General features: G+C 46.7%; 1 protein-coding gene across 1 annotated transcript in view; it reads left to right on the top strand.

The window, feature by feature from the left end:
* The first annotated feature begins 18,256 nt into the window (after positions 1–18,256).
* SLC6A5 (solute carrier family 6 member 5) overlaps positions 18,257–27,047 on the top strand; it is a 32,610-nt gene continuing 23,819 nt past the window's right edge. The window contains exons 1-8 of the mRNA XM_040608859.1: positions 18,257–18,271; positions 20,641–20,670; positions 20,826–21,353; positions 22,518–22,656; positions 23,809–23,940; positions 24,174–24,347; positions 25,182–25,323; positions 25,762–25,894. Of these exons, the coding sequence (XP_040464793.1) occupies positions 18,257–18,271; positions 20,641–20,670; positions 20,826–21,353; positions 22,518–22,656; positions 23,809–23,940; positions 24,174–24,347; positions 25,182–25,323; positions 25,762–25,894 (1,293 nt within the window). The remainder of the gene's footprint in view (positions 18,272–20,640; positions 20,671–20,825; positions 21,354–22,517; positions 22,657–23,808; positions 23,941–24,173; positions 24,348–25,181; positions 25,324–25,761; positions 25,895–27,047) is intronic.

Below are 27,047 nucleotides of genomic sequence, written 5' to 3'. Positions count from 1 at the left end.
GCTGACTCTTTCCTTGTTTCCTGTGTAATTGGAAATGCTTCTATCTGTCTGCTGAGGGCTCATTTATTTGTGGCTACAGTTTTTTCTGTACGAGGCTGTTGGAGCGTAGGTGGATGGAAGTGTGTATTTTAGCAGCTTTAGGGAAAATAATATGAGCAAGTAGTGGCAGTTGCTGAAAGGGTGGATTTGGTTTGCTGCTTACAGAGACAGACTGTGAGCAATCAGGGATTGATGTGTGATTTGTGATGTTTAAACACTTTAAACTGCAGTAGAGTAGGAACTAAGCGTAACACCGTGCAGTTTTTTCTTGCATTGTACACACGTTTGTGTTGAAAGTGGTTTCAAAAATTGTTTCAAGAAGCAAAGATGGCAGTGTGTGTTAGCGATTTGGGACCTGCTGTTAAAATGGTGTTAGGACCCTTTTTTAAGGAGGAAGATGAGAAGGAAATTCTTTAACTTGGGATGGACTCAACAAAATTTAGGTACTTGTATATTGTATAATGGGGTGAAGTACTTTATCTTTTGCCTGTAGCTAAGAAGTGTATTACCCGTGGTCACATCAGCTGGGCAGAAGCTTGTATTCCAATAGCTGAAATTGTCCTGCAACACAGCACCTGATTTTACAGTTAGGCTTTACTATTAAAACTTAATAGCAAATGAGACAATTACATGCAAAAAAACCCCAAAGGTGCAAGACTGATTTCACAGTAGTATATGACCAGTATGAACGCTCTACAGTGATATCAGTGATGTGCAAGTCTTGGTGATCTGCTACCATTTCTCTAGCTTAGTGATGTATATTACTTTCGAGAATAAACCTATAGTCTTTGATCATTAAAATGCTTAAGCCTGATTATCTGAAACTCAGACTGTTCAACTGTATAAAAATTGACATTGCAGATGAAATGTCAGCAGTTGGCATTGGACTGATTAATGGAGTTCGTGACAGTTATCGGTATTAGATGGTAAATAAGCAGGCTGGGGGATGGACTGCTAATTTTGTCCTTTGCCAAAAGGAATTGTAGAAATATAGCATATTGACAGACTAAGCAAAATTCTCGTATAATGTTCTCGGTACTATGGAAACCAGAAGTTGGAAGAATATGAATCAATTCTTGAGTCATATTCACAGTATTTTGATTGTCTGATATGTAGTTAACTGTGGGAGCTTCATATGTTTCTAGAGTGACTAGTACTTTCAGATATTAATATTGGACTGGATGATTTTTTTGAGGCCCTTTCCAACTTTATATTTTTCAATACTTGCACACATTTTGTTAGTATAAACATTGACGTGCAAGGCAAGAAAGGAAGAAAAAGAATGCAAAGGGCGAGCAGTGCAGAGGCCTGTACAGAGTTTACATAGCCTTCAGTAACAGCTGAAAATGAAAAAAAAAGTTGAAAATGTGTAAAAGAAAAAGGTAAATAATAGCTATTATTTAAAAAAAAAAGCAGCAAAACCCCCCAAAAAACAACAACTGCAACAAGAAGAGAGAGTTTGGTATCATTCAACCAGAAGGAAAATGTCCTGAAGAGACTTGAATAAATAGAAATCCTGAGGAGGGTCATTTGATAAAGGTGTTGGAGTTTCAAACAACTTTACAGGAGTGGGAGTTGATCTGGTAGCCAGTGGCACACAGCATGCTATGGCAATAGCCCCTCGATGGTAAGTGGCTTTTTCCAACCTAGCAGGTGGATAACACAGGATTAATCTTGACAGCACAATCAGTTACTTAAGTTTCCTAATTGTAATTCTGAGAATTAAATATTGCAGGAAACGTGACCAATAAATATACTTTAAAAGGTATTCTAACAAGTGAATCAGGGGCAGAAAAGTGAAAAGCATGTACAGATGCAGCTCTTCATACAGTTGGCAAGCCCAGCTGGTGGCTGCCTGCTGTCCTGCTTACACCGCTCATTCTCCCCCTGGTATTTCTTGCCGGACACGATGCGCAGAGCAGTTTGTTATTGGCTCCTTGTCAGAGCACGTGTTTGAACTTCTTGTGTGCCCTGACAGGATTCCCTTGTTTCTGACAACCGGAGCTCCCTGCTACCTAAAGGCTGTCGCTCATCTGTCCCCAGTCCTAGAACTGCTCGTCTTCTCCCTGCTCCTTTCTTTCTAAATGTTGAACGTGTAGATTATCCTTGAGAAATGCAAAAAAACTACGTACAAGTTAAAGCTTCACTGCAGCAGTCGTGGTGCCCAGGTGCTTGATGTGCAGGCATGGCAGAAACGGGGTGCAGGTGCAATGTGCCCGCTATAGACAAAGAGTTGTTATGGGCCTTAAAATGTATTAATTGTTGTTGTTAATAGAGAGCTGCTAAAGCATGCTAAAAATATCTGATTTGGTCTATGATGCATATCTAGGAGGATATCAAGAAAACAATAGCTGAGATTGGTAATTTCAGGTCAATGGTCAGATGCACGAAGTAATATGAAATTATATTATGGTACATTGCTTAATGTGTGTGATTTCACATCCTTAAAGAAAAAAGGCTTTTCTTGAGCACCAGCAATATTTAGGACCCTTAATTCCCTTTATAAATTCCTTTTGTAAAACTTGCATACAGTAAAGGGGAAACAAATACATGGTGGTTACAGCATCCCTGTTTCTAAGAGAATAAAAGTTTGTCTACCCCAAGTTATAGGTGGTAACTATACATTTAATGGGAGAGATTCTTTGTTTGCAAAACCAAGGAACCTGCATGGTAGATAGTAGCAGTGTTATGAAAGTGTGTACACATGTATGTCTCCAGTATTTATACTCAGAGGTGCACCCATATGTGTTCGTATACACACCCATACTGGAGGCACACTGAAATTTTCCAGCTTGCACCATGCATTTGCAAAATGCCATATAGTCATGATACCATTTAGAAATGCATATTGTATTCACTGAATGTATTGTAGTTCAACTCAGTTTTTCTATAAAAATACACTTGTAGATTAACGACTGGGATTGTGATCCTATTATCTTTAATATCCCATAATTACTTCTACACTATTGAATGGGAAATGACTTAAAGGACTGCTTTGGCTATAAATCATTTTTTTTTCTAGGTAAATATGGTTTTTGTTATGAGCTTAAGAATGAGCTCCTGGAGTTCTGAACCAGCATTGAATGTATGGTAGTTTTTAATATTTAATCAGATAGTTATCCTTTCTTGCAAGGAATACTCTCAACTACCAATTATCAATCTTTATTCATGCTTAAGTAATTTATATTATATTTAGCCGAAGGTCAGAGGTGCTAAGATTGATGAGTGATTCATAAAAGTTTTTTTTAATAGTCAGATAAAACTGAAGGCTGGCCTGCGTGCTCCTGCCTGCAGATCTGTGCCTGAAGCCTGTGTACGTGAGGATAAATAAACCCACCTGAACAGCGCAGTTGCTCACAGCTCCGCTTCTTATTTAGATGCTAAACTACGGGGGGGTTCCCCTTTCTATGATCTGTTGCTTAGTTAATCTTTGTCTTCTGCAGTGCTTTTAAGCATTTCGCTAGCTAAGCTGTGAAACGATCTTTCTAGTTCTACCCATCAGAGAGCAGCTGAGCAAGACAGACAACCTCGGAAGCCCCTAGTCCTTCGTTACTGAATATCTCTGCAGTGTGCATCATGCTGGGGGCTTTAATGGGATTTTTCTGTGTGCACCTTAGTTTGACCTTATAAATTCTGTCCTACGGGCCGTGCTGTAATGAGAAAGATCCACTTCTGTGATCCAGATAAAAGCAAAGCATCAACTTCAAACAGATAAAGCTTTACAGAGGATTTGGAAAGCTGCTTTGGGAGATAGAGCTGCTAACTGAAAACGGTGGGCTGCTAGGAAGTTTTTAAGACTGGGTTTTCTTTTTTCTTTTTTTTTTTTTTCTTTCAAGGATGTTTCTCTGCTATCAGTGCCTGAGATTACCTGTAGTAATGACCGAACATTTTCTGTCCCTGGTTTAAATTATTTGAAGAAAAAAAAATGCAGAACCTGTTTAGCAAGGTTAGCAGAATGTCACAACTTAGCTGTGACAGGCTTTCTGGAAGAAGTGCCCGCACCCTTCCTGGAAGGTGAGTTGGAAGATGGAGAGTTGAAACTAAAAGTTGGTATAAAGACTAAAGTGATGATGGTTTTGTTTTTAGAAACCGGGTTTGGGGGTACGGTTTGCTGCTGCTTTTACAACACTGACTGACTGCATAGCAGCAGCAATTAAGACTTTCCAAAGGCAACCAAAAATAAAAACATGGACATATCTCTTAATATACAGACTTTGAAAGAAATTCCAAACGGCTATATTCTGTTTATACAGGCTTTGGCAGATGTTAATGCTGCCTGCGAATCTGTGACATCCAGTTAAAAGGCAAATAGCCTATTAAATAAGAAACAAGGGAAAACACAGAAGAAAGCTAGCAGTTCGTGCTAGGACCACTGCAGGTAAGTTTGTAGAAGGGTTTACTGATGAAGTAGGTTTAACAAGCAGTCAGTTGGATTCACCTTCATGTAGTTGGACTGGAACCTGAAGATGTTCAGTTATTCAGGTTTAGTAAAAGAAGTTTAAAACTACAGTTTGCTGAATTTTTGACCTTCTCTAAAATTCATAGGTAGATAACTAACTTCACAGTTAAAAGCAGTATTAGTCATGGTATTGTTGAGTGACAAAGACAAGAAGAGGCAGGGAGAAACCTTACTGCTAGTGAGGTACCGTGCACACAGAAATTGTTTTGTTGATAGGGTCTTCCAAAAGCTTGTGCTTTCTCAGTACGTGGATGTCTGAGTAACAGTCTGTGCCTGATGTCTGCCAACTGGTTCTGAAAATTTACCTGCTTTGCTGATTCTCATATATCAAAACAGAAACAAACTTCATTTATATCCCTTGGTGAATAGTAAGAGTGTTACTGGGTTTCTTCACTTTCCTAATGCCTCCGGGTTCCAGCACTCTCTGACTCCTCTGTTACAAATGAAAGAGACTCGCCCCATGAAAAAACTGTACTGTGGAACAATCAACTTGAAGATTTATAACATTTCTATTCCTGTTCCTGTAACAATTAGCCAAAGTAAAATAAAAGACACTTAATGATAGCAATAACAAATTAAAGAGGAATAAAGCTTACTCAACATGTTAATTCTATTTTCCACTTGGGTACTACTCAAAACATCAGTGGAAACAGAGTGAGAGCAAATATGTCCCATGGAAAACTAACCAAAGTTAGCCTTTCACAAGTGAGAGCTACAACCCAAATAGAATTGTTCTCCTCGGACTCGATTGGCAGATGCTAAAATAATCCTGCTTTACATGGTGGTTGAGAAGCTTTTCAATTTTATTTTTTTCCCTTTCAAAGAGAGCTAGGCAAAGCTGTGGTTGCCCATTTTCTCATGTGGGTTTTTTTTTCTTGCCACCTAGCTAGCATAATAGTGACATGCAGTGAGTTATGAGGATGTGGGCGATTCACGAACTTACACGATAGCCACATTTGGGAAACTTCTGCTGGTCTCTTGGACATAATGCCATGTTACCAGAATAGAACCCTTGCTATGTGTGCCTCTCTTGAGATCACCACACCTGGTTTAAAAGGTTTTCCACTTGAGCAGGTGATATTCACAGTATATATTTAATGACCTAGATCTTAAAAAAAAAAAAAAAAAAAAAAATAAAATAAATGGACTCAGTTCATCCAGTATTATCCAAATAAATTAGTACATGTTGCTTAGCTCTTTAGTACCACTGCTCTCCAGTACCGCTGTTTGCAGTAGTTTTTGTTAAAAAGTCTTGCTAAGGATTGCCACCTTTTACTGCCTTCTATCTCCCTGAGGCTGCAGTCTGCCTGGAAGAAAGAAGGAGCTCTAGGGTGGCAGGAGAGAGAGGTGAGCTGATGGGAGACGTGCTGGAGAGCTGCAGGTCCTGGGTGACACGTGCCACAGAGAGAGCTCCCTGGAAGGAGTGTTGATCCAGTTTGGGTAATGATGGTTTAGATAATTAAGCCTGAAATACAAGTAGGATTCAGTAAGTAGAATTGAACTTTGATTAAACCTTCTGATGGGTTATGCAAAGAGAAGAGCACTGAGGAGAGGGAATTTCTTAATAATATTGACTTCTGTCACAATGCTGGACGTTCTTGAACCAAAAGTCTACTCAACTGGAAAATTGGATGTGAAGAGGACTTCTCTGCAACTCGGACGTAGCTGCGCGATGCTGCTTGCTCATGAATTAATACACTGAGAAGATAAAACCGTAGGAAATTTGGATCTTTTGCCTGGTGATAATATGTGCATTGCTCTTCGTTTGGGAAGTGTTGTGTGTTTAGAGCAGTCGCATCTGTCATATCTAAGTAGACCCCAAAACAGATTTAGCTTGGAGAATAACAGATACTGTGTAGTGTCCCTAGAGGTAGAAATAGTTCTCTTGCAGTTGGTGTGTGTGTCATTTGACCACAGTTAAGGTACTAGATGATAATGAGCGCAGACTGTGCAACCTAGCTGGAGATGTGTGGCCCCAATCTTTTTTTACTTGTCACCTCGAACAGAGCAACATCTATTGCAAATGACAGCAAAGAGCAGCAGGGAATGTGCTGCCATCTGAGGGAAACTGAGGCAGGGTGGTTTTGTGGAAATAGGCGCGTGCCAAGGGAGGTTCATTGGGAAGAGATGATTTGGAGGTAAAACTCTTCAACTATCAAACAATTCAGCTCTGATCAAAATTTTCTGAAGTGATTAGTGATTTTAATTTTTTTTTCTATTGCTCTGCTGAAACTGATTTTTTTGCACAAGTTTGCCTTTCTGAAAACCCTAAACGAAGATACCTTTCTATTGTCTTAAGTGACAGTTTAAGATTGTTTTCTCTAAAACAGGCTTAGTGAATATTATTTCTTCATAATAACTTGATAAATGTTTTAATATCTAAAAGATGTCACTTTTTCTCTTGTTTCTATACTTAAAAAAAAAAAAAACTCACACAGGCAGATACCATGTGCTGGAAGGGCGGTAGTAAAGTCTCGATTTTTCATGGCTTTCAGATTTCCTTTTAATCCATTATTTTGGTCAACTTCTAAATTAAAACCTAGGTGCAGCATCTGGCTAAGGAATATACCATGGAGTTAGGGTTGTGGTTCTGCCCATTCCTTAATGGAATTTTACGTTTTTCACACACAGCTGTTTTTTTGAATCAGATGTTTCATGCCTGACTTAGTCATCCATGTGACAGTTAATTACTTTTGGAGTAATTGAGACATTATTGAAGGAAAGTGGGTTAGAGCTGTCAGCAGGAAAACCTTAGCAGTCGACACCATAAGATCGTTTTGCAGTCCGCTTTTGTAGCTGCCATGTGAAATTCTCGCTTCAGTCCTGGAATAAGCAAGCAATGGCTGAGCTTCTCTTTCTCTGTGCACCTGGATTTATTCCTAGTAGAAATTGTCACTAGGAAAAGGCATTCAGTAAACTTACAGGAGAGTTTAATGGGTTTTTGATTAAAATACTACTCTTTCATATGCCTGCCAGAACACGGGTGTTTTTCCTGAGTTCTGCCACTGCTCCTTTGGGACCACTCTGTGCATGAATGTTTTTGATAGCCTCATGTTTGTACATCTCATAATAGCATGGCGAGCGAAATGGAAGCCATTCCCATTAGTCATCATGCCTGGCTAGTGTATTACCAGTACGGTACAACCTGGTTTTGGTAGGCCGTTGCTAGTCTACCTGCTTTTCAGCAAACTCTGTTGTTGCCAGCTATATTTTTAAAATATTGAAGCGTACTTATTCTTTGTAAAAGGGCATGTACATCTCTTCAAATCGCTTTCCCCATTTGACACGTGCAACTTCCATTAATTGGGGGAGGAGGGGAAGCGGTCCAGAGTCAAACTCTCAGATTTGTTTGTTTGACATTTGCTATGCATTAAGCAGTACTTCAGCAGTCTGTTTGGAAAGGTGGTGGTGTGGAGAACCAAAAAAAATGGGGGGCTGGGTAGACCTATCGTGTTTTTTTGGCACAAAATATTTGAAGAACACTGCATCTTTCCAGGGTGCGTCCCCTCTGCTTGCTCTTCCCCACCTTCCATAAAGAATAAAGTCTTAGTTGGAGTTAGCCAAGTGTAATTTACCTTTTGTCTAGAACTGAAGTGGAATTAAGGAAAGGGATGCATAAGCCTAGCTCATAACAAGGGCACAGATGGTAGGGAAAGTTAACAACAGGCAAGAAAACACGCACCTGGCACTTGGTGCAGTAATTATCTCAACTTAGAACTCTGTATGGTTGAAGAAGACATTCTCAGATCCTATAATGTTTTCCTGTACTTCACAGGAGCCTCTGCAAGTCTTGGGTTTTTTCCATCTTCACTCCCTGCCAGCCTGTTGCAGCTTACACTGCGAAGCTATTTTTCATGCTCAGTAGCACGGAAACAGAAGGGAGAGTGTGAGCCATCACCTGGGGGGCTTTTACAGGGGGTTACGCATGGATCTGGTGGAAGGCCAGCTGTAGATCATGCAGATGACACTTAATCTTTTCATAGTACATCCTCTGGACTGTGGTTTGCACTAGCTCGCTTTTTTCCAATCGTGTGGGATTTGAAAGGGATATAAAAAGCTGGCAGAGGTGTTAATTGTATCGTGGCTCTGCACATGGGTTTCTAGGCTTGATATGTCGGGTGGCAGTCATGCCAGAAGTACTGAGTATCCCTTTCCCTCTCGCCTGGGACTGCCCGAGGGGCAGCTGTGTGGCAGGTCCTCCTGCCAGTTGTAACTAAATCTGAGTCTTGCAGCAATGCTTAACAATCTTGCTAGGCTAAAAAAAATAAATTTAAAAATACAAATTACGAGACGCTGGGTCAGCTGTTTGAACACTACTGACTCTTAGCTGAGGTTGTGAGCTGCTGGTAGTTCCCAGGTCATCTCTGCAGAAGAAACTGTTCCGTCTTACAGACCTTTTTGCTACTCCTGCTTGGACTTTACGTTCATTTCCAGTCTTTTTGGTTTGACGGGTGTTTTTTCCCCACTGTACCTGACACATGCTCCCAAATTATATTTGTCTCTTTCAAAATTGCATTGATGTATGTGTTTGCATGCTCCTTCACTTTCTTTGGGGTGCCTTTGCTTGTGATCAGTGCTGTGTGATACCTGGGATTTGCCTCTCTGTCTGCTAGAGACCAAGCAGCTGTGGTTTCATCATGTCTGAAGTGAAACCGCTAATAATTGTCAATCCCAGCAGGAAGCTGGAGAAAGGAACATCTGGCCAAATTCTGTTATATTCTCCAGGCTGAAGTCTCCAAATGTCAAAATCAGTTTCATTTGTCTATCTAAATGTTATTACTCAAAGTTGAGTAATGATGTGTTGCTTGAAGATGAGCAAATTGGGTAGAAAGAGGCAGGAGCCATCCTCTACATCAAAGATGTCTCTGTCCTCTGTTTTGTAGCAATTCCTGTAAAGTAACAACTGCTGTTCTGAAAAATCTCCTTTGACATAGGAGAGATGAGAATGCCGATGCTGAAGTAATTGGTTTGTCCGGGTGGATATATTGCGTACACCTGTGCAGGCAGGAACCCTCTCCAGTGTTTGACCGTAGAGCTCACCGTACCATGTGTCGTGGGTTTGCGTGGCAGGGGGTTGGTAGCAGGGGGGTTGCAGGGGTGGCTTCTGTGAGAAGGTGCCAGAAGCTGCCCCCATGTCCGACAGAGCCGATGCCAGCTGGCTCAGAGACGGAACCAGCACTGGCCGAGGCCGAGCCCATCAGCGAAGGTGGTAGCACCTATGGGATAGCGTGTTAAGTAGGGGAAAAACAAATCTAAAAGATCTGTGCCAGTGAGAGAGAGGAGGGGACCGTGTGAGAGCAACCCCTCCGCCGCCCCCCAGGCCGGTGCAGCAGGAGCAGGAGGGCTCCAGGCGCCCAGCAGAGGTTCCCGGCAGCCCGTGGGAAGCCCCCGGCGGGGCAGGCTGTGCCCCCAGCCCACGGAGGGTATCGGGGGGGCAGAGCCCCACCTGCAGCCTGGGGAGGGCCCCACGCCGGGGCAGGGGGTGCCCGACGGGGGCTGTGACCCCCCGGGCAGCCCAGGCTGGGGCAGGGTCGCTGGCAGGACGCGTGACCCGGGGGGGGCCCACGCCGGAGCAGGCTGGGCCTGAAGGATGGCACCCACCGGGGGGGACCCCCGCCGGGGCAGGGGGTGAGGGGCTGCGGCCGGGGGAAGGGCTCACGCCGGAGGAGCGTGTAGAGGATTGTCTCCCGTGGGAGGGACCCCGGGCTGGAGCGGGGGCAGGGCGTGAGGAGGAAGGAGCAACCATACCAATCAAACATGACAATTATGCTTTAAATGTGTGAGATTTGAGTTATATTTTTCTGTATTTAAATAATAAGCGAACTGGCAGCTGCAATGCTAACTGATTTGCTTATAGATCTGCTAAGTTCAAACTGAAAATATACACCTTAGCTTTCTGCATTATTGCACATATTTTAAAAGGGCAAATACCTACAAGAATTAAATTAGAGGGGGACCTTGTTAATATGATTGAGAAAGTTACATTCTAGAGCTTTGACATAAGATGGATTTTTAAAATTTCTAAGGAAGACAGGCATCTAACTTAACTGAAAACCACTGAGCACTGTTTAAATACTAACCACATTTGAAAATCTTCAAATGCTTTAGAAGTTGCATTTTATTTTATGATTGTAGGTAGAGATATGTAAGTGTCTTGGGATGTGATATTTCAGGCAGAGATGGAACAATTGCCGTGAGTGTGGATCAACAAATGTGAGCAGAGACCCAGAAAAGCTGAATGGAAGCAGTAAATAGACTGAGGCTATTTATCTCAAGGTAGCAAAGAGTAAGGGAGATGGAGCTTTTAAATATGCCTTGGAAAAAGAAACAACCCACATACATGGCCCAAAGGGGAAAGGAACCATTTGCCTTCCACACCTGTGATGTGTAGAGCAAATTAAAGCATATTATTAAGGGCTGAATTGGCTGCTGGAATATATTTTGGGTTTTTTTCTACAACTCTGAGTATTCTGATTTTGTTGATTCAGATTGCTTCCTAATAACATCCAGCTGGTTTTGGACGTCAAATTAATCTCTGGTGTCAGTGTGGCATGCTACAGTGAAGGGACAATGCCAGTAAAACCACATCAGCTGATGTTCTGTGCAAAGGACAAGCAATGAATGAATTGCTGGATTGTGAAGTAGACACTTAATGCAAAATTGCTAAAAATGCTGAAGTTTTGAGGAAATTTTTTTAGCAGTACAATGCAATTTGGAAAGCATAGTTTAGGTTAACCATGGCACAGTGGCTTCAAGGCAAAGATTTATTGTAGTGTCATATTTACAGAGATACGAAAATACGTAATCATCAGGAATGGTTCATGGATGGGGTTTTGTACCAATTTTTCTTTCTCTTAAGGCTTGACAGAAAGTGTTTTTTGGAGGAGTGGAGAGGGTTTAATGCCTCAAACCTGCGAAACCTCATCCTGGCTGGCAGCATAACAGTCCTTCATACTCCTGCATTTGCCTAAAATTAAGATGGCTAATACTTTTAAAGGCACTTACATAAATGCATATCCCTGCACAAGGGGCTATGAAACTGCTTGAAGTCCTTGCAGTCAGACCTGAGAAGAGCATATTGCTGAACAGGAGGAGAGAGAATGGAGGTTACTGCCCATGTTCATCCAAACTCTCAGTTGAAGTGATGTGCCTGAGGGCACTTGGGAGGCTGGTGGCAGAGCTGAGCTCCAGGCTCACCTCATCCTTGGTAGGTTCCTCGCTTCTCTACTTGCTTCCACTGCCTGTCTGTGCTGGGCCTGTTTGCTTCTGGAGCTGCAGAACAGAAATGATGGTATTTAGCTGCATTTTGTTAAGTTCTTTGCTATGTGATGAGAAAACATCCTCTGAGTGTCCTAGATAAACGTGGCTTTATTGGGAAAGGGTGAAGACAGATTAAATGAGAAAGGTACTCTGGAGAAACTGGCTATTGAAATACCTCTGGTGATCTTCTTTGGCATCTCTTACTGACTCACCGACAAGTGTAGGAGTGAGCTGGGAAGCTTGATAACAAAATGGTCTTTCTTGATACTGAGGCCTGGCTTCAGTTTGCCACCACCTTAGACAGTGGATCACATGGGATTTTCATATGACCAAGACATTAAATGTATTTGAAGCTTGGTGTTGAAGCTACCCAGAATTTCAGACGGTGAACCACAGAGGTGAAAGTGGTCATTTAAACAATTAAGCTTGTACCTTAGGAGAGCAGTGGCATCCTAATTACTTGGAGAGGTATGCTCCATTTATGCTGATTTCAGTATGTAAACTGGTAGAAGCTTACTTGCTTTCTCTTAACTGTTTTTAAGCAATTTAATGCCTCTGTTTTAAACCCAGTGCCCCAAATGGAATGCACAGATTCTCTTGGGGAGTGAATAGTACTTGTAACTTTTTTTTTTATTGTAGATGTTGTTGGAGTTGTCTCTTCAGAATTAAAGTTGAAGGTATCCTACAACACAAGTCTAGTTCAGCATGACCAGAAAAACTCACCGCAGGATTATAGGGCAGAGGTCTGGGCTTAGTGAAATGCAGGCGTTACGGGATTATGTAGCTTTGACTAACAGCTGAGGAGGCTTTGAATAACAGCCACATGTGTACAAGCTGTAAGCCAGATTCTCTGCTGTGATGCCAGCCCCTTTGAGCCATCTGAGGGTGTAATGGAGCTGAAAAGTGGCTGTGTAATAGATCCCTATCTTCTGTTCCCCATCCACGGGGTAGTTCCCAGCTGCCACAGTGCTGGCATACCCAGCTCTCTTGTACCCAAGGCTTAGGCCCCAGAATAGGGACTCTTGCTGGACTTACTGGGAGTCTGCTAGGAAGGATGATAGTAGGTGACACGTTTCCACCAGTACATTTCCCACAGAGCTGTTGAAGTACACTGGGGTAAGTTTGCTTCAGGAAGGGGGGTCATTACTAATGTCCTCCCAATGGGTGTCCCAGTGAAAGAAGCTGTAGCTGAAAATTTGCCTCTAGCGTTTATTCTACAGGCAAAATGAAGTTAGATTTAACCCGTGACCTTACAAGTTCACTGCCTCTGTGAATGTCCTACAAACCACTCACCGATTTAGACTTACATCCCAACAGTGGGTTGATTTATCAGCCCTGAGCAGATGGGTTTCCTCATCTGGCACTCTGCAGGATGAAGTGCGAGATTTTGTCGTGCTGACAGAGGGATCACAGTTTTGTTATCTCTGTATGGCAATCACCATACCCGATTCACTGTTTATTGGGGGATTTTCCCTTTCACAGTGAAAAAGGGATGAAAAAAGGATGCAGAGCACTCTGGCTTAAACAAGCCAAGAACTTCCTATGAGACACCACAGAAAAAGTTTAAGGCTTTTTTTTTCCCCAATCAGAAATCCAAATTACTGTTGTGACTTGCCTTGTGAAATACTGAAGTAGTTAGATGGGTAGGTTTGTTAAGTTTGGGTTTTTTTCTCACAATGGGACCATGTAGTCAATGTTGCTGACTCCTGGGAAAGCTCCCATAGCTTCACCGAGGTGCCTGCTGTGACTTTTCATTCTTACTGAGTTTGACTCGATCACCACAAGTGAATAAAGCAGTGAGTGAAAGGTGTTAAAATGGACTGGTTATCTGCTAGAATCTGGTGTATTTTCTGTGTGATCCTCATGGTGTCCTCCTAGGGCATCTGCCTAGAAAATGAACTTTCATTTTGGATAGTTGTGATACTTCCTTTCCAAATTTCTGATCAGGAGTTCAAGCCTTAGTGTGGTATGTTCACATGGTAACTAATATACCACAGTTTGGAGAATTACTTTTTTCAGATTAAGTTGCTGAGAGTGTTAATCTTCATTGATATATTGAAATTTAGCTGAATTGATGCTTCATGGCTGAACAATGAGTGTGTGTGCTCCAAAACTTCCCCACTTGCCAAGCAAAACCACCTTGCAGGTGGTTTAGGCACCTTTCTGCAGGTGACCATCCCCTGTAATGTGCTGTTGGTTCCATGTCCCGCCACGAGCAGTTCCTTGTCCCTGTCTCACTGACCTGCTCCATCTGGGATGGGGGCTGCTGCCAGGCTCCTCTCCCAGCCAGGATCTGCTTCTGTTTCAGCTTCTCTGTCCCATGGTTGCCACGGCCACTGTCCATCACTCCTCTTAGACTTGTGCCAAGACTGAGACAAAGCGATGGGGTCGATGACGTACAGAAGCACTTGGATTGCTCTCCAAAGCGCTCCTCCACATGTTGCTTCTGCAGCTCTCCCTGCGCAGAGCCAGCATGGATTTAAGGAGGTTTGTGTGTCTATTCTCTAATAGTCTAGTCTAGAATGCTAACTCTACTTATGTATTTGTGTAGTTAGAAGAAACTGCTACTGCTAATCCAGTTTTGAGCACCGCTAGTTCAAGAAGATGTATTTTTTATCTTGTTTGCAGTATAAGGACAGGTACATTCTTACCTGAATAGGGAGAAGTGCTGGGTTCAGTGACTGGGCTAGGCTGAGTCTGGAGCTTACTGTGGCACTAGAAAAAATAATCCTTGACTTAATTGCACACTGTTAAATCATGCAAATAAATTTAGAGCTCTAAATAGTGTTTGCATATCATTTTTCATTTGATACATGGGGGAAGGGGCGGTGTTTAAGGCCTGTCCTATTGCAAAGTGGAGGTTCAAACCTGTGGTGATTATGCCCTGTGGTTAAGGCAAATGTCTGAACAAATGAAGAAACGTGTATGTACGGGTTAAATAGCTGTTAGGAGCATAAATGCCTGACCAATGGTGCAGAAACTTCCTCCAGATGCTTCTGGTTTTCCCCCCACCTGATCCCCCTTTCTTTTAATTCTCTGTTATTTACAGTGGTCTCCACTGAAGGAGTTAAATCTCTCGGGGAGCTGACTGCTTTTGCCAATGAGGATACCAGACTTAGGCAATTAGCTGAAAATCCAAGGGCCATCCAGTGAGTTCTGTGGGTTAAGGCAGTTGGAAGCCAGCTCATCGGGAAATACAGTAGAGCTAAAGTATAGCAGGATGGGCCTGAGGCGTTTCGCAGGAGAAAGATAACAGGTAATTGTCACTTGAAAGATTTTACAGTCTCTTCGTTATCTGGACATAATTAACTGAAAGAGGTGAAATACTCCAGCCTGATAAGGTGAACCTTTGTCTTAAGAAAGGGTCCGTGCTCTCTGCACAGAGAAACTGCTCAGCTGAATTAAGGCTGTACAAGTTCCTGTGTATAGGTAGAATGACAAGGGAAGTACAAGGAATTGAAGGTGAAGCATCACTTTGCAAGATCTGGCTTATCGATACCTGCTTTTGCCGGGTTTGATTTCTATCTCAGCTGAGTGAGTACAATATTCTCCTTGGCTTTGCATTACGTATCACTATAGTTAAATCATTATAATGGCTTAAAACCATTGTTGGGTGTAAGAAAAGCCGTAGTTGGGGGGGGGGGGTATGCATATATTAATATTTCCCTGTTACCCAAAACGGGAATTTCTCTGCGAGATTCCAAAGCCCTGGGTGGGGGCTGGTTTATTCACCAGGGAGCAGCTGGAGATTGGCTTTGCAGCCCTGCATCCTCCGGGGGGGACACGACGGGACACCCGACCACCCCCCGGGCTGCCCACTCCAGCGGCTGGCTTGGCTGAGGTCAGTGCCACCTACCACAAACCGAAGGATCAGATGAAACCCCCGTTTGACTGCAAGTCAGATACACGAAATGCTGCATACAGATGGGATCAGTGCGTTTCCCAGCTCACCTCTGACACCTCTCTAAGGTGACCGCCTTTAACAAAAAGGCTGTTCAATAGCAATCTTAACCGGGCACTTAAAGGCATTCCCGGGTTCTTTACATTCTTCCTTATCCTTACTATTGTATCTGCCTTTTAGCTTTAAGGAGAAAAGAGTGTAAATGGCCGTCTGTTGTGGAGAGCCCCCCACCCCAGCGGTTTTCCCTGGATTTGCCGGAAAGCTCCGAGCCAAACCCAAAATCCAGGTGAGACCGAGCCGGGGAGGGAAGGAGGGAACCTCCGCTCGGAGCATGGGCTGGAGCCCTGCGAGTCGCTTGACACAAACTGATTGTCCCTCTTCTACGTGGGGACCCCCGGCCAAGCTGTGACTTCAGTGTGGCACTGGCGAGGGCTGCGGCTGGGGGTCCTGGGAGAAAACGGGGAGGGCGGGGGGCTGCAGTTCCTCGCTGCGATGCCTCCGTCAGTTTTAGGCCAACTTTCCAGTGGGAAGGAAGGAGAAGGAGAGAGATTTAAGATCAATAGCCGCAGTGCTTAACCCAGGCGTTAAAGCAGGCGGGCGGGGGATGTGACCGCAGGGACGGGAGCTGCGTGGGTGTCGCTTGCTCCTGTCGTGACTCGTTTTTTTCCGCTGAGGCACGGCACGAATGCGGTGTAAGAGCAGGAAAGTACGTGTTACAAAGGGAGGGGGGCCAGGGGGCTCCCGGCGGTGCCAGCTCCCCCGCCTTCCCTTGTGCATTTGCTTATCTGCAGAGAGGGGGTAGGGGGAGAGGAGGGATGGCGAGCAAGGGAAGCAAAATAAATCAATTGCTATTTTTCATCTTTGACAAAGTAATTAAGACTCGTTGGTCCGTTCCGCAGGCCGCGGACGGCGCCGGTTTGCGGGCAGCGCTGCCTCCGAGGGCTATCACGGCGGGCAGGGGGACCGGGGGGCTGTTTCGGGGCCCGGGTGGGGTCTGCCCGTTTGTTGTTTGTTTTTTTGTTTGTTTTGTGGGTTTGGCGTTGTGGGGTTTTTGTTTTGTTTTTTTTTGTTTTGTTGTTGTTGGTTTGTTTTTTTTTTGAAAGACCAGAAACCCACCCCCCCGCCCCCGCCCGGAGTGGTCGCCCCCCACCCACCCAGCGGCGGTGTGGGCGGCCCCGGGGGGCTGTGCCGGTGGCCGTGACTTTAGGAAGCAGACAGGGACTCCTCCGGCCAGGGCAAGGCTTATAGCGGGGGTGGGTGACCCCCCGAGGCAGGGAGGGGGTGACGTGTGCCGGGAGCTGCAGCCAGGTCGTTTTCCGTAATCCCTCAGGTATCGTCCTCAGGGCTGTGAAGAGGCAGTTCGAAACTAAGAGCGAGCTCAGAAAAGTGATTCTAATTAGAATTTAACTGAGGTTAAACCTCTCAGTTGAAGGGATTTGTTTTGTTTTGGAAAGGAGCCATTCTTCCAAACCAGGCGCTCGGAGCAGGGCCGGTGCCCCCATCGGAAGCCGCCCGTGGGCGGGCAGCACCGGCACGGCGCGGGGGGAGCTCGGCTTCACCGCAACCGGCGCCGGGGGGAGAGGGGTAGGGGGCGCTAGGAAAAGGGAAATGTTTGAAATCCCAGCCATGTTTCTCTGGGTTTTCCTCTTGTCCAAAACCGGGTCCTTGGCTCCGATCCTCAGCGAGAACCTTCCGCCGTGCCCCAGCGAGAGCGCCCTTACCCGGTGTGTGGGGGAAAGAGGGGAGTGCTCTGGCCTGTGCTGAAGGTAAAGGAGATCGATTCCTCTCGTCCAGGGGTGAAACTTCGATTTCACGTTTCAGTGCTAACGGGGAAAGCAAAAAATACCGCTTAGAAAAGCATGAGAAGAATGAGTTTGGTCGGTTTTCGGGGAGGAACAACAACAACCAACCAAAAAAAAAAAAAACCCAACAAAAAAACCCACTAAACCCAAAATAAGTCAACCCTGTGAATCTAGAAAAGGTTTGGGGGTCTTCAAGACCAAAATATTTATTTGACTGCTGCCTTGTCGCTTATGATTTGGTCCGTGCTTTTAGGGACATAAATGTAACCTGAAGGGCAGCATCACCGAGCTAACGACCTGCTCCCTGCCCTGGCTCCCGGCGGGTTGCGCTGCGGGTGGAGGATGCCCTGAGAAGGAAACCCTGCAAAATGCGTCCGATTTCCTCCCCTCCCCAATAAAACTGGCTTCTGTGTGCACCCGTCGATTTAGGGGTGGCCCGGGGAAGAGGAGAGCGTGGTAGGACGGAGACGCGAGAGTGTATTTGAAGAGAGGAACGTACACAGTCTAGGCACATAGTGTGATTGAAAGTGTGTATGGGGAAAAATACCTCTATGTGCGTATTATAATTATATACTTACAGTATAGGTGGGGCCCTATGCTTGAAGTTAACGGCAGCCGTGTTACAAACACGCTCCCAAGCTCTGCTGTAAGGCGAAAGCATTTTTCAGCTGGGAGACGGGATCATCTTTTCTGCAAAAACCGATTTTCAATGTTCTGCTTTGCTAGCTTCCAATCTCATCGGCTTTCCTGGCGCTTTTAATAACTCTTAGGGGTGAATTTCTGCTTACACCCGCAATGGCCAGGGATGAGGTACAGGACCTGCCGGGAACGGGCAGCCTCCGCGGCTCCCGGCGCTGCGGGCAGCTGCCTGCAGTGGACCAAGGTGGACCCTGACGGCACCGGGCAGCCACAGGCTTTGCGGAATTGTCTGCGGTGCTGTGTGTTTTGTTTTTTTTTTTACTCTGTCCGCTGAAACGAACGTTACTAATCCATAAAATCAAGGACGTACAAGAAATGCATGTGATGATGGCGAGTTTAGCCCCCTTCTCCCCTCCCCTCCCCGCACAGGCGCACACTTCGCATTGCTTACGCTAAAATACAAAATACTCTCCGGAGAAGCTGACGCTAGCAGAGTGTATAGTGTATGCGGAGGAACAGCGGCTCTGACGCTGAAACAGCTGGGAAGGTTGCTTAGGGAGCATCCCGATTTGCCAATGCGATTTTGATTTTTGTCAGCCTGAACAAAGTTACCTTGTGCGCAACAAATCTTTGAGAAAGCCCCTCAAGAAGCGAATAACGGTTATGGGAAGTGTTCATGGGTGAAGTTGTAAAAACGATTCTGACTTTTAATGAGTAATCCCCCCCACCTCCACTTCTCAGACATCAATGCTTTGATGGGTGGGGGAAGAACACCAACAACTTGACTGCGGTTGCCGTCATCTTTGCTCCCACGTAACTATTCTTAAGATAGTTTTGAGGAAAGATTGCTTTATTGTGTGTATCGTTTTAGTTTAACTAGGGCTGAGGGTTTCCCCCAGGAGGCACAGTAAAAATAGACGATATGGTGTTGTGCGGTGAGAACAGGGAAGACACAGTTAAAATGTGTTTGTGTACTTTGATACACAGCGAACTTCTCTGTGTATAGGTATGTGGAGATATTTATATTTAAAAATATATAATTTTTGTACATATATATAAAAGCTACGCTAACGTTTAATCCAACTGTGAACTGCAGAAATACAGGAAGGAAAAAAGGGGAAGTTGAATCACACACTGTAATAATAAAGAGGGGGGAGAGGGGTAGAAATGGAAGGTTTCTCCCCATTTCCCTCTTGCTTTAGGTGCAGTAGTACGTGTTTCTCACATGTTCCCTCTAATTACCAGCAGGAAACTTCTTCCGCGCTCTTGCTGGATTTGGTTTAGTAATCAGCCCCCATATGAGTCACACGGAACACGCAAGCCCACTGCCGCGTGAGTGACAGCTAGCCGGCGCTCTGGCTTCTTGTTGTCCCTTTAAAATCTGAAACCAAGGGTAATGATTTATCAAGCTCTTATTATCAAGAAAATGTCAACCGAAGGGCACCTTGCTATGCACTGACGCAAACCCAGTCTTTCCCAAGGAAGTATAGAAAGCTTTGCTCTGGATTGGGCAAAATCCAGTCTGCCAGTTGCCTGTACTGCTGTTTTTACCTCTGCCGAGTCAATCTGTGGCTGTTTAAGACATGGTAAGTGCTTGATGACTTTGATGGTGAAAGCGGCTGAAGGGAGGGAAACGGTGCCGGAGGGGGAGCTGTCCGTGGTGCTGCCGGCGCTGCCCGCGGAACCAGTGCGGGGAGCCGCCCGCAGACCGCGGTAGGGCTGCTGTCGAAGAAGGAGGCGCCGAGGGAAACGGTGGTACCCCGAAGTGCACTGGGATAGTGAGCGAGTCCTTGCAGATCTCATCCCTGACGCTGGGAGATGGGATTAAGACGGAGAGAATACTTGTGACAGAAACAGTTCCGTGAAACCTTCTTCTAAAAAAGAAGGTTTATTGGTGAAGCTGACATTAAACTGATGGAAAAGGTAGGGTTTGTCTGCAGTTGTTTAAGGTATAAGAAGAAGATGCATTCTAAAATATAATCCTAAACTGGAGGGTAAAGCGGGTGTGATGGGCTGGGACTGTCGTTAATAATCTCTTTAATGAATAAGGAATGCTTTAAAAGAAATCTTTAGTGTTGCACGAGTCAAAAACATAAGAAAATGAACAGGGAAAGTTAGTTGTTAATGACGTTAATTCCGCTGTGGTGGTGTGCTTATTTTTGCGCTTCACTGTCTTGCTGTCGGGTTTTGAAAGGTGTCAGCCAGCTCAGAAATGCTTACTAGCACTTGTTTTTTAACATCTCTGGCTGCCTACAGGGCAGCTTGTCTATTGCCCATATATTAAAAAAAAAGAAAAAAAAAAGCGCCTATGTGCATTGTTGAATGACAGAAAGGAAATGGGGCGTAAAATTAAAGAATCTTTCTACAGTGGTGATAGGGAAGGGAGAATCCTATAGTCGTGATGTGAAATCTAACGAGGTCTGGCGGTGCAGTGCTGTAGAAACACTTATTTAAACTCGAATTACGGGTTTGCAGATGCTGGTGCGTTTTGTGTTTGCTTCTTCCGAGTTTTTTGTGTACCTTACTGTTTTTTCCCCCAGAATATTACCGTTGAAAGAGAGGGCAAGCAGGTGAGCCAGGGCACCTCGAAATTCTGCAACACTTTTCTATCCAGATTTTCTAGCGCATGCGTTTTGTGCACGAGGACAGAATTTTGTAGAATCTCTGCAGTCCCAACATTTTTTTTTCTCCTTTTGTTAAAATATGTGACGTTGTCAATTTTTAGGATTACGCCGGTCCCAGGGATATGAGCAAGCAGACTGTGAACAGTCCTGAAACCGTTGCTCCTGGACCCAGTGAAGGGGCGGGAGTTGTAAGAATCAGCCCCGAAAATGAGCCGCAGAATGCCCCATCGCAAGCCCTTGCCGCGATGGCCAGGCTTCCCCGATCGCTTTCGAACGACAACAAAACACTTTCTTTCGAAGAAGCTAAACCAAACGATTTTGAGAGGACCAAAGTCGGGATCTGCAAGCTCAGTAGCACCCCGGTGCAAGCCAACTCCACCCTGCGGAGAGAATCCCTGGAAACCTTTCCGTGCAAGCACACCCCTGGGGCAGGGGCCGCCGGGCAAGCTGCTATCCCTCACTGCAAAATTCCCGCTTTGCAAAGCACAGACGGGGACGCTAATCTAACCCTTGGTAAGAGCACACTGGAGCGAAACAACGCCAAAGGCGCCTGGGTGACCTTGAGCCAGAGTACCGTGGTGCTGGGCACAGATGGCAACACTTCTGTTCTTCCTGGCAGAGTGGAGGGGGTAAGTTGGCTTCTTAAAGAGTTTCTCTCCACCCTGTCTTCACCCTGGGGGAGTGAGGGGTCTTTCCACTCAGCACCCATTTGGAGCTGGTCCCCAAACCAGTCGGGGATGGGGCTGTGCCGCGGGGAGGGGGGAAGGAGGGAGCGGGGGGAGAGGGTTTTAGAGAAGGTGCTATGCTGCTGGCGGGTGCTAATAACGTCATATCGGTATAATCGATAGTTCCCGGCTAACCCCAAGGCGTGCACGGTGCCGTGCCTGCCGGTGTATCCCGGTCCCGACCGGCGGGACGTCTGTGCGCGCCCCCGGAGGCGGGGGCGTGCCTGGCCCTTCCCCCTCGGCCGAGTACTTGAGAGACTGTACCCAAAAATACAGCAAAATACAGCAACCCGACCCCCCCACCCCAAGACGTCAAACCCCGCCAGAGCCTGGCCCTGCGCCCCGGGGGGGCTTTGCTGTGGGGGTGTGCGAGGCCAGGAGGGGGTGTCCCCCCACCCGGTCCCCTCCCGCCCTCATCTGGGCTTACCCTCAAAGGAGCAGGGGCGGGTTCATTCTGTAAAAGCGTTTTTTTATTTAGTTCCTGTGTGCTGGGGGAAAGGGCTGGGCCCCCGCGGGCTTTGCTGCCGGCGGTGGGTCCTTACCCACCCAGAGGGCGCAGGGACCTCCCGTGCACCGGGGCATTAGGAGTCGGGCGACCCCCCACCCCGAGGCCCCGTGTGGATGCCAGCGCCGCCGGGAGATGCGCATTGCGGTGCCCGGGGTCTCCGGGAACGGAGTCTTAGGGCCGAGCCCTGCGCATCTCGCCCCCGGAGGAGCTCCCCCGGCACCCCCGGGCTGCAGGCGCCGCCTCCGCTCCCTCGGGAGCATCCTGAGGGACGGTTGTGGTTTAAAAGCCCCTCTCCTGGCTTTTCTCTGGCAGAAGAGAGCCCGGGCAGGGGCTTCAGGAAAGGGGAGGGTCCCGTCCCCCGTCCCGTCCCCGGGTCTCTCCCCGGTGAACCCCGCAGCCGCAGCACCGCGATGCTTGTTTGCAAAAGTGGCTCTTTTCCGATCTCTCTCTCTCTTTTTTTTTTTTTTTTTTTGTTTGTTTTGGTTTTTGGTTTTTTGGGTTTTTTTTGCTTGGTTTGGTTTTGTTTGGTTTTTTGTTTCCCCCGCTTTCCCCCCTTTTAGGAAGACGATGTAGGGGATGAAAATAAAGCCCGAGGGAACTGGTCTAGCAAGCTGGATTTCATTCTCTCCATGGTGGGTTATGCAGTAGGGCTGGGCAATGTCTGGAGGTTCCCGTACCTGGCCTTTAAGAACGGGGGAGGTATGATGGCTTCTTCCTGTCTCTCTACCTGCAGTACCGTACGTGCCTGAGCCCGCCCCTGCCTCTGCGGCGGGGAGAAACCCCAGGGCAGCACCCCTTGAGCTGAGCAGGGGGCCGGGGGCACCCCCGGACCGCCAGCGGCTTAGTGAAGCCCCTGGCTGCGTTCTCCTCGTGGTCAGCTCTGAGAGCAAGAGAGCTCCGGCGGGATTTCTTTGAAAGGTAGCGGTTTCCTTAAAAACCGCTGGGACGGGTGTGTGCTGGCCGGGCAGGGAGGAAGATGAGGAGCGGGGCTGATGGCAGCCGGACATCGAGCGGGGGCCCCCTCCGCGTGTGAACCCCCCCGGGTCTGAACCCGCGAATGGGGGAGCGGAGGACGGTGCGAAGGGTTTTCGAGGCGGGGGAGTCACACGAGGACGTTTGAACCCGGGTCCTGATGTTACTCCGTGCGGTCTGGGGGATCCCCTGCACATCTCTCGGTGCCCCCGTTGCGAAATAGCCGTTTGGACGAAGCGAACGCCGCTCGGCACAGCCGAGGAGAAGTCCCGTCAGGAAGGGGGGTTGTGCCGTTAATAGTTCACAAGGGGAAGAAAAAGTTTATTTGCGGAGGTTCTCCCGGCAAAGGCTCTTATTTAAACTGATAATTTTAAATAAGGGGGTGGGGGTGTCGCTGCGGTCAGGCTGCCCCGTCATCGCTGCGGACGGCGATGCAGATGCTCCAAGAGCCATTTTACCAGAGCGCGCTGACGATTTCAAACTAAAATCAACTTTTACCCCCCAAAGGTGACCTTTCTTTTCATCACACGTAAGAACTTTTAAGTGGGGAGGTGTTAAAACGCTCCTTTCACAATAATACCGCCTCGAGCAAATGCTGGAAGGGCAGAAAGCTGCGCCCCCCGCGCCGGGGCTGGGCGCACCGGGGGTCGGTACAGAGCAGAGGAGCTTTAAGGGCTGCAGGTCTCGGCGAAGTTGCCCCCGGTGTCGGGGGGGATGGGGGCGGTTTCGGCCCGAGAGAGCCCCCCAGCCTGCCGCCTCACCGTGCCGCGCAGCGAGGCGAGGCCAGCCCGATGTGACGGCTCAGGCGGCGCGGCCCCCCCGCCTCTGTGCGCGATGATTCAGGTTGTTCTCTCTTTTCTCCCCCTCCTCCCCCCTAAGGTGCGTTTCTCATCCCCTATTTGATGATGTTGGCTCTAGCTGGGATCCCCATTTTCTTCCTGGAAGTCTCCCTGGGGCAGTTTGCTAGTCAGGGCCCCGTGTCGGTCTGGAAAGCCATCCCCGCCTTGCAAGGTGAGCGGAGCAGGAGCCGGCCCGGTTTGGGGGAGCATGACCTGCACCCCCTTTCTTGCATGGCTTAAGCACCGCCGCCTCCCTGCGCCCCCGCTCCGCAGCCGCATGCTACGGGCTTTGCCGCTGGCGGCTCCGCAGCCTTTGCGCGCAACTTGCGCGGCCCTCGCCATCGCCCTGCAGCCGCCTGGCCCGGCGCTGACCCCCGTCTCCTCTCTCTCTATCTTCTCTCTCAGGCTGCGGCATTGCGATGCTGATCATCTCGGTCCTAATAGCCATATATTACAATATTATTCTGTGCTACACACTTTTCTACCTTTTTGCGTCCTTTGTACCCGTGCTCCCTTGGGCTTCCTGCAACAACCCGTGGAACACGCCAGACTGTAAAGATAAAAACAAACTTTTGTTAGGTAAGTTGGGGCAGGGTGATTTTTTTTTTTTTTTGAGGGGTGTGTGCCTGTAGTGTTTTTCTAGAGCTTTCCCCAGTTAAGCTGTGCCCCTGGGAGATGCCGGGCAAGGGTCCTGGCACGGAGGAGCCGTCGCTTCCCAAGCTCCTCTGGAGCGCTCTGCATCATATGGGCTCTTCCCCAACTTCTGTTTATATTTTTCCTCATCGAGGATAAATGGAATTTTTCAGTAATAATGCTGAACAAAACCACTTCCCCCCCCACCCCCCCCCCTTCCGGTAAAAACTGCGTAGAGGAGAAAGCACGGAATGAAATGGTGTACCTGGCGGCCCCTGGGGGCGGTTGGCGGCACCTTCTTGGGCTTTACCAGGCGCGTTTTAACGAAAACAACGAAACCCGTTTTTGCAAAAGGTCCAAAAGACTCAATGATGCGCAAAGGGGAAGAGTAAACCGAGCGAGGAACCTGCGGGAAGCGGGGCCGGTGCGGGTCCCCTGCCCTCCCCGGCCCCCCGCGCTCCCGGCCCGGCCCGGGGGCTCCGCAGCGGCTCCTGCCCCGGCGGGGGTGGGTTCTCCGGGTGGGCACAGGTCCCCTCGATCCCTCCGGCTCTTTTTATGCCTTAGGCGTTGGGATAGAGGGGGGAAATCTTCAGGGACTTGAAGACCCTGTTCTCCCGGACCCTTACAGTTTCTGTAAGCAAAGTGTTCCAGAAATCTGACAGAACAGAAGCTCCAGTAATGTGTGTGAGCTGATGCTTCTTGTCGTTTTACACCCAACCTGAGAAAGAAAAAAAATCTAGACAAGCTCTTTTTCTCTGTTTTCCCCTCGTTTCTTCCTAGATTCTTGTATTATTAGTGAGCACCCAAAAATACAAATCAAGAACTCCACTTTCTGTATGAGTGCCTATCCAAACTTGACTATGGTTAACTTCACCAGTGAAGGAAACAAAACGTTTGTCAGTGGAAGCGAAGAATACTTCAAGTAAGATCTTTCTTTATTTAGAGACGTTGCTTTAATCTTTCTCTAAAATCCACCCTAACAGACAACAAATCTCTCTTTGGAAGACTAGTAGAATAGCTAAGGACAGCAAATGATACCCCCTTTTTCTGCTTAGGAATGATGACAGCTAAATTTCAAACTCTGGATTACTTGTGTTTTGTTCCTGTGGTGCTTAGCACAGCTGGGGTATTGGCCCATGCCTGGCATTTTTATCTACTACTGCAATGCAGATAGATAAAATAATACATGGTGGGAATCACTGGAACCTTCTAGAGAAACCACTGAGAACGCTGAAGCAAAACAAAATACTGTAGAAATTTGCATTGAATTACTGCCTGCCGTTGCTGTCATTAATTTTTCTGCTTTATTTTTTTTTCTTTTTTTTTTTTTTTTTTTTTTTAAATTCTTTTTTGTTCTTAGGTACTTTGTCTTGAAGATTTCGGCAGGGATTGAATATCCTGGTGAGATTAGATGGCCCTTGGCACTATCTCTTTTCCTAGCTTGGGTGATTGTATATGCCTCCCTCGCTAAAGGAATCAAGTCATCAGGAAAAGTAAGAAAAATATTTGTGACAGTACACTTGGAAGAAAGCAGCATGCTGCTTGAAGGGAATGACACTCTTGTTGAAGGCAATGAATTACTGAAAAATATTTGCAGTAAATGACTAAGTCTTAATGAAATGCCGTTATCTTGTCCGTGTTTTCCTGTCCAGCCAAAACATAAAAAAGAGAAAATTTTGGTTCAGCATTTGTTCCCTAATCCTCAGTAAGTTTAAAACGATCCCTCAGTGGCTGGATGGCAAAAAAGGTGCCTTCGGCAGCTGTCTCTATTCTGGGTGGTGGTCATTGCAGTTCTGCAGTCATCTCGCATTTCACTGAAATCAGGGAAATTGTGGTGTAAATTAAGATGTTAAGCAACCCATTTCAGCATCAGAACCAAACTTAAATTGGTCTGTGGTGAGCGAGCAGAGACAGCACTGATCTTCTTTTCCCAGACATTTGTGTGCCATCTAAAACTCCTCCCAGCCGTAACCCAGCTCCTTGCTCTGTTTCTCAGACATTTCACATGCCATCCTCTCCCTTGCCCGTCAAATCTGCAGCTTTCTGCCGTGCCTCCTAACTAGCCACTGTGACGAGAGGTAGCCTATCCTCTCGTTGGCATGGAAGTACAGATTTATGAGTTGGGCAGAGAAATGCAGCTTTTTCTTCAGCAGCAGCACTGGTTTGGGTGTTTGGTTGTGTTTGTTGTTGTTGTTGTTGTTTTTTGTTTTTTTTTTGTTTTTTTTAAACCTGCAGGAATATGGAGTATCTGAGACTTCTCCATCAATGCCGCTGCAGTTAGATCACACGTTAAAATGTTAGATGATGACACAGCATAAACCTAGCCTATTCACACAGAGTGGGCTGGAAAAGTAAAAAACCTAGGCCAAAATAGCTGTTTCCTCAGATAAAGATAGTGCATATACAGACATAGCTATGAATTGTCTAGAGCAGGGCACGGGGTTTCTGATTCCAGGGCATCCCTTGGCATGTAGAAGGTGATGACATCTGTTGGGAGGTAGCCTGGGAATTAGCAGAGAATCCAAAGACTTGGAGTGCCAGGGAAAGCAGAGATCTCCGCGCCCCCTTAGCGTGGTAGGACAAACTGTTTCATGAAAGGCCAGAGCCAAGAAACAGCTGATGTACAGGAGAATAACCGGGGTTTGG

This window comes from Falco naumanni, chromosome 10, assembly GCF_017639655.2.
Source record: "Falco naumanni isolate bFalNau1 chromosome 10, bFalNau1.pat, whole genome shotgun sequence".
Classification (NCBI taxonomy): Eukaryota; Metazoa; Chordata; class Aves; order Falconiformes; family Falconidae; genus Falco; species Falco naumanni.
The sequence above is the reverse complement of the archived record's forward strand: the minus strand, read 5'-3'. Positions and strand labels throughout refer to the sequence as shown.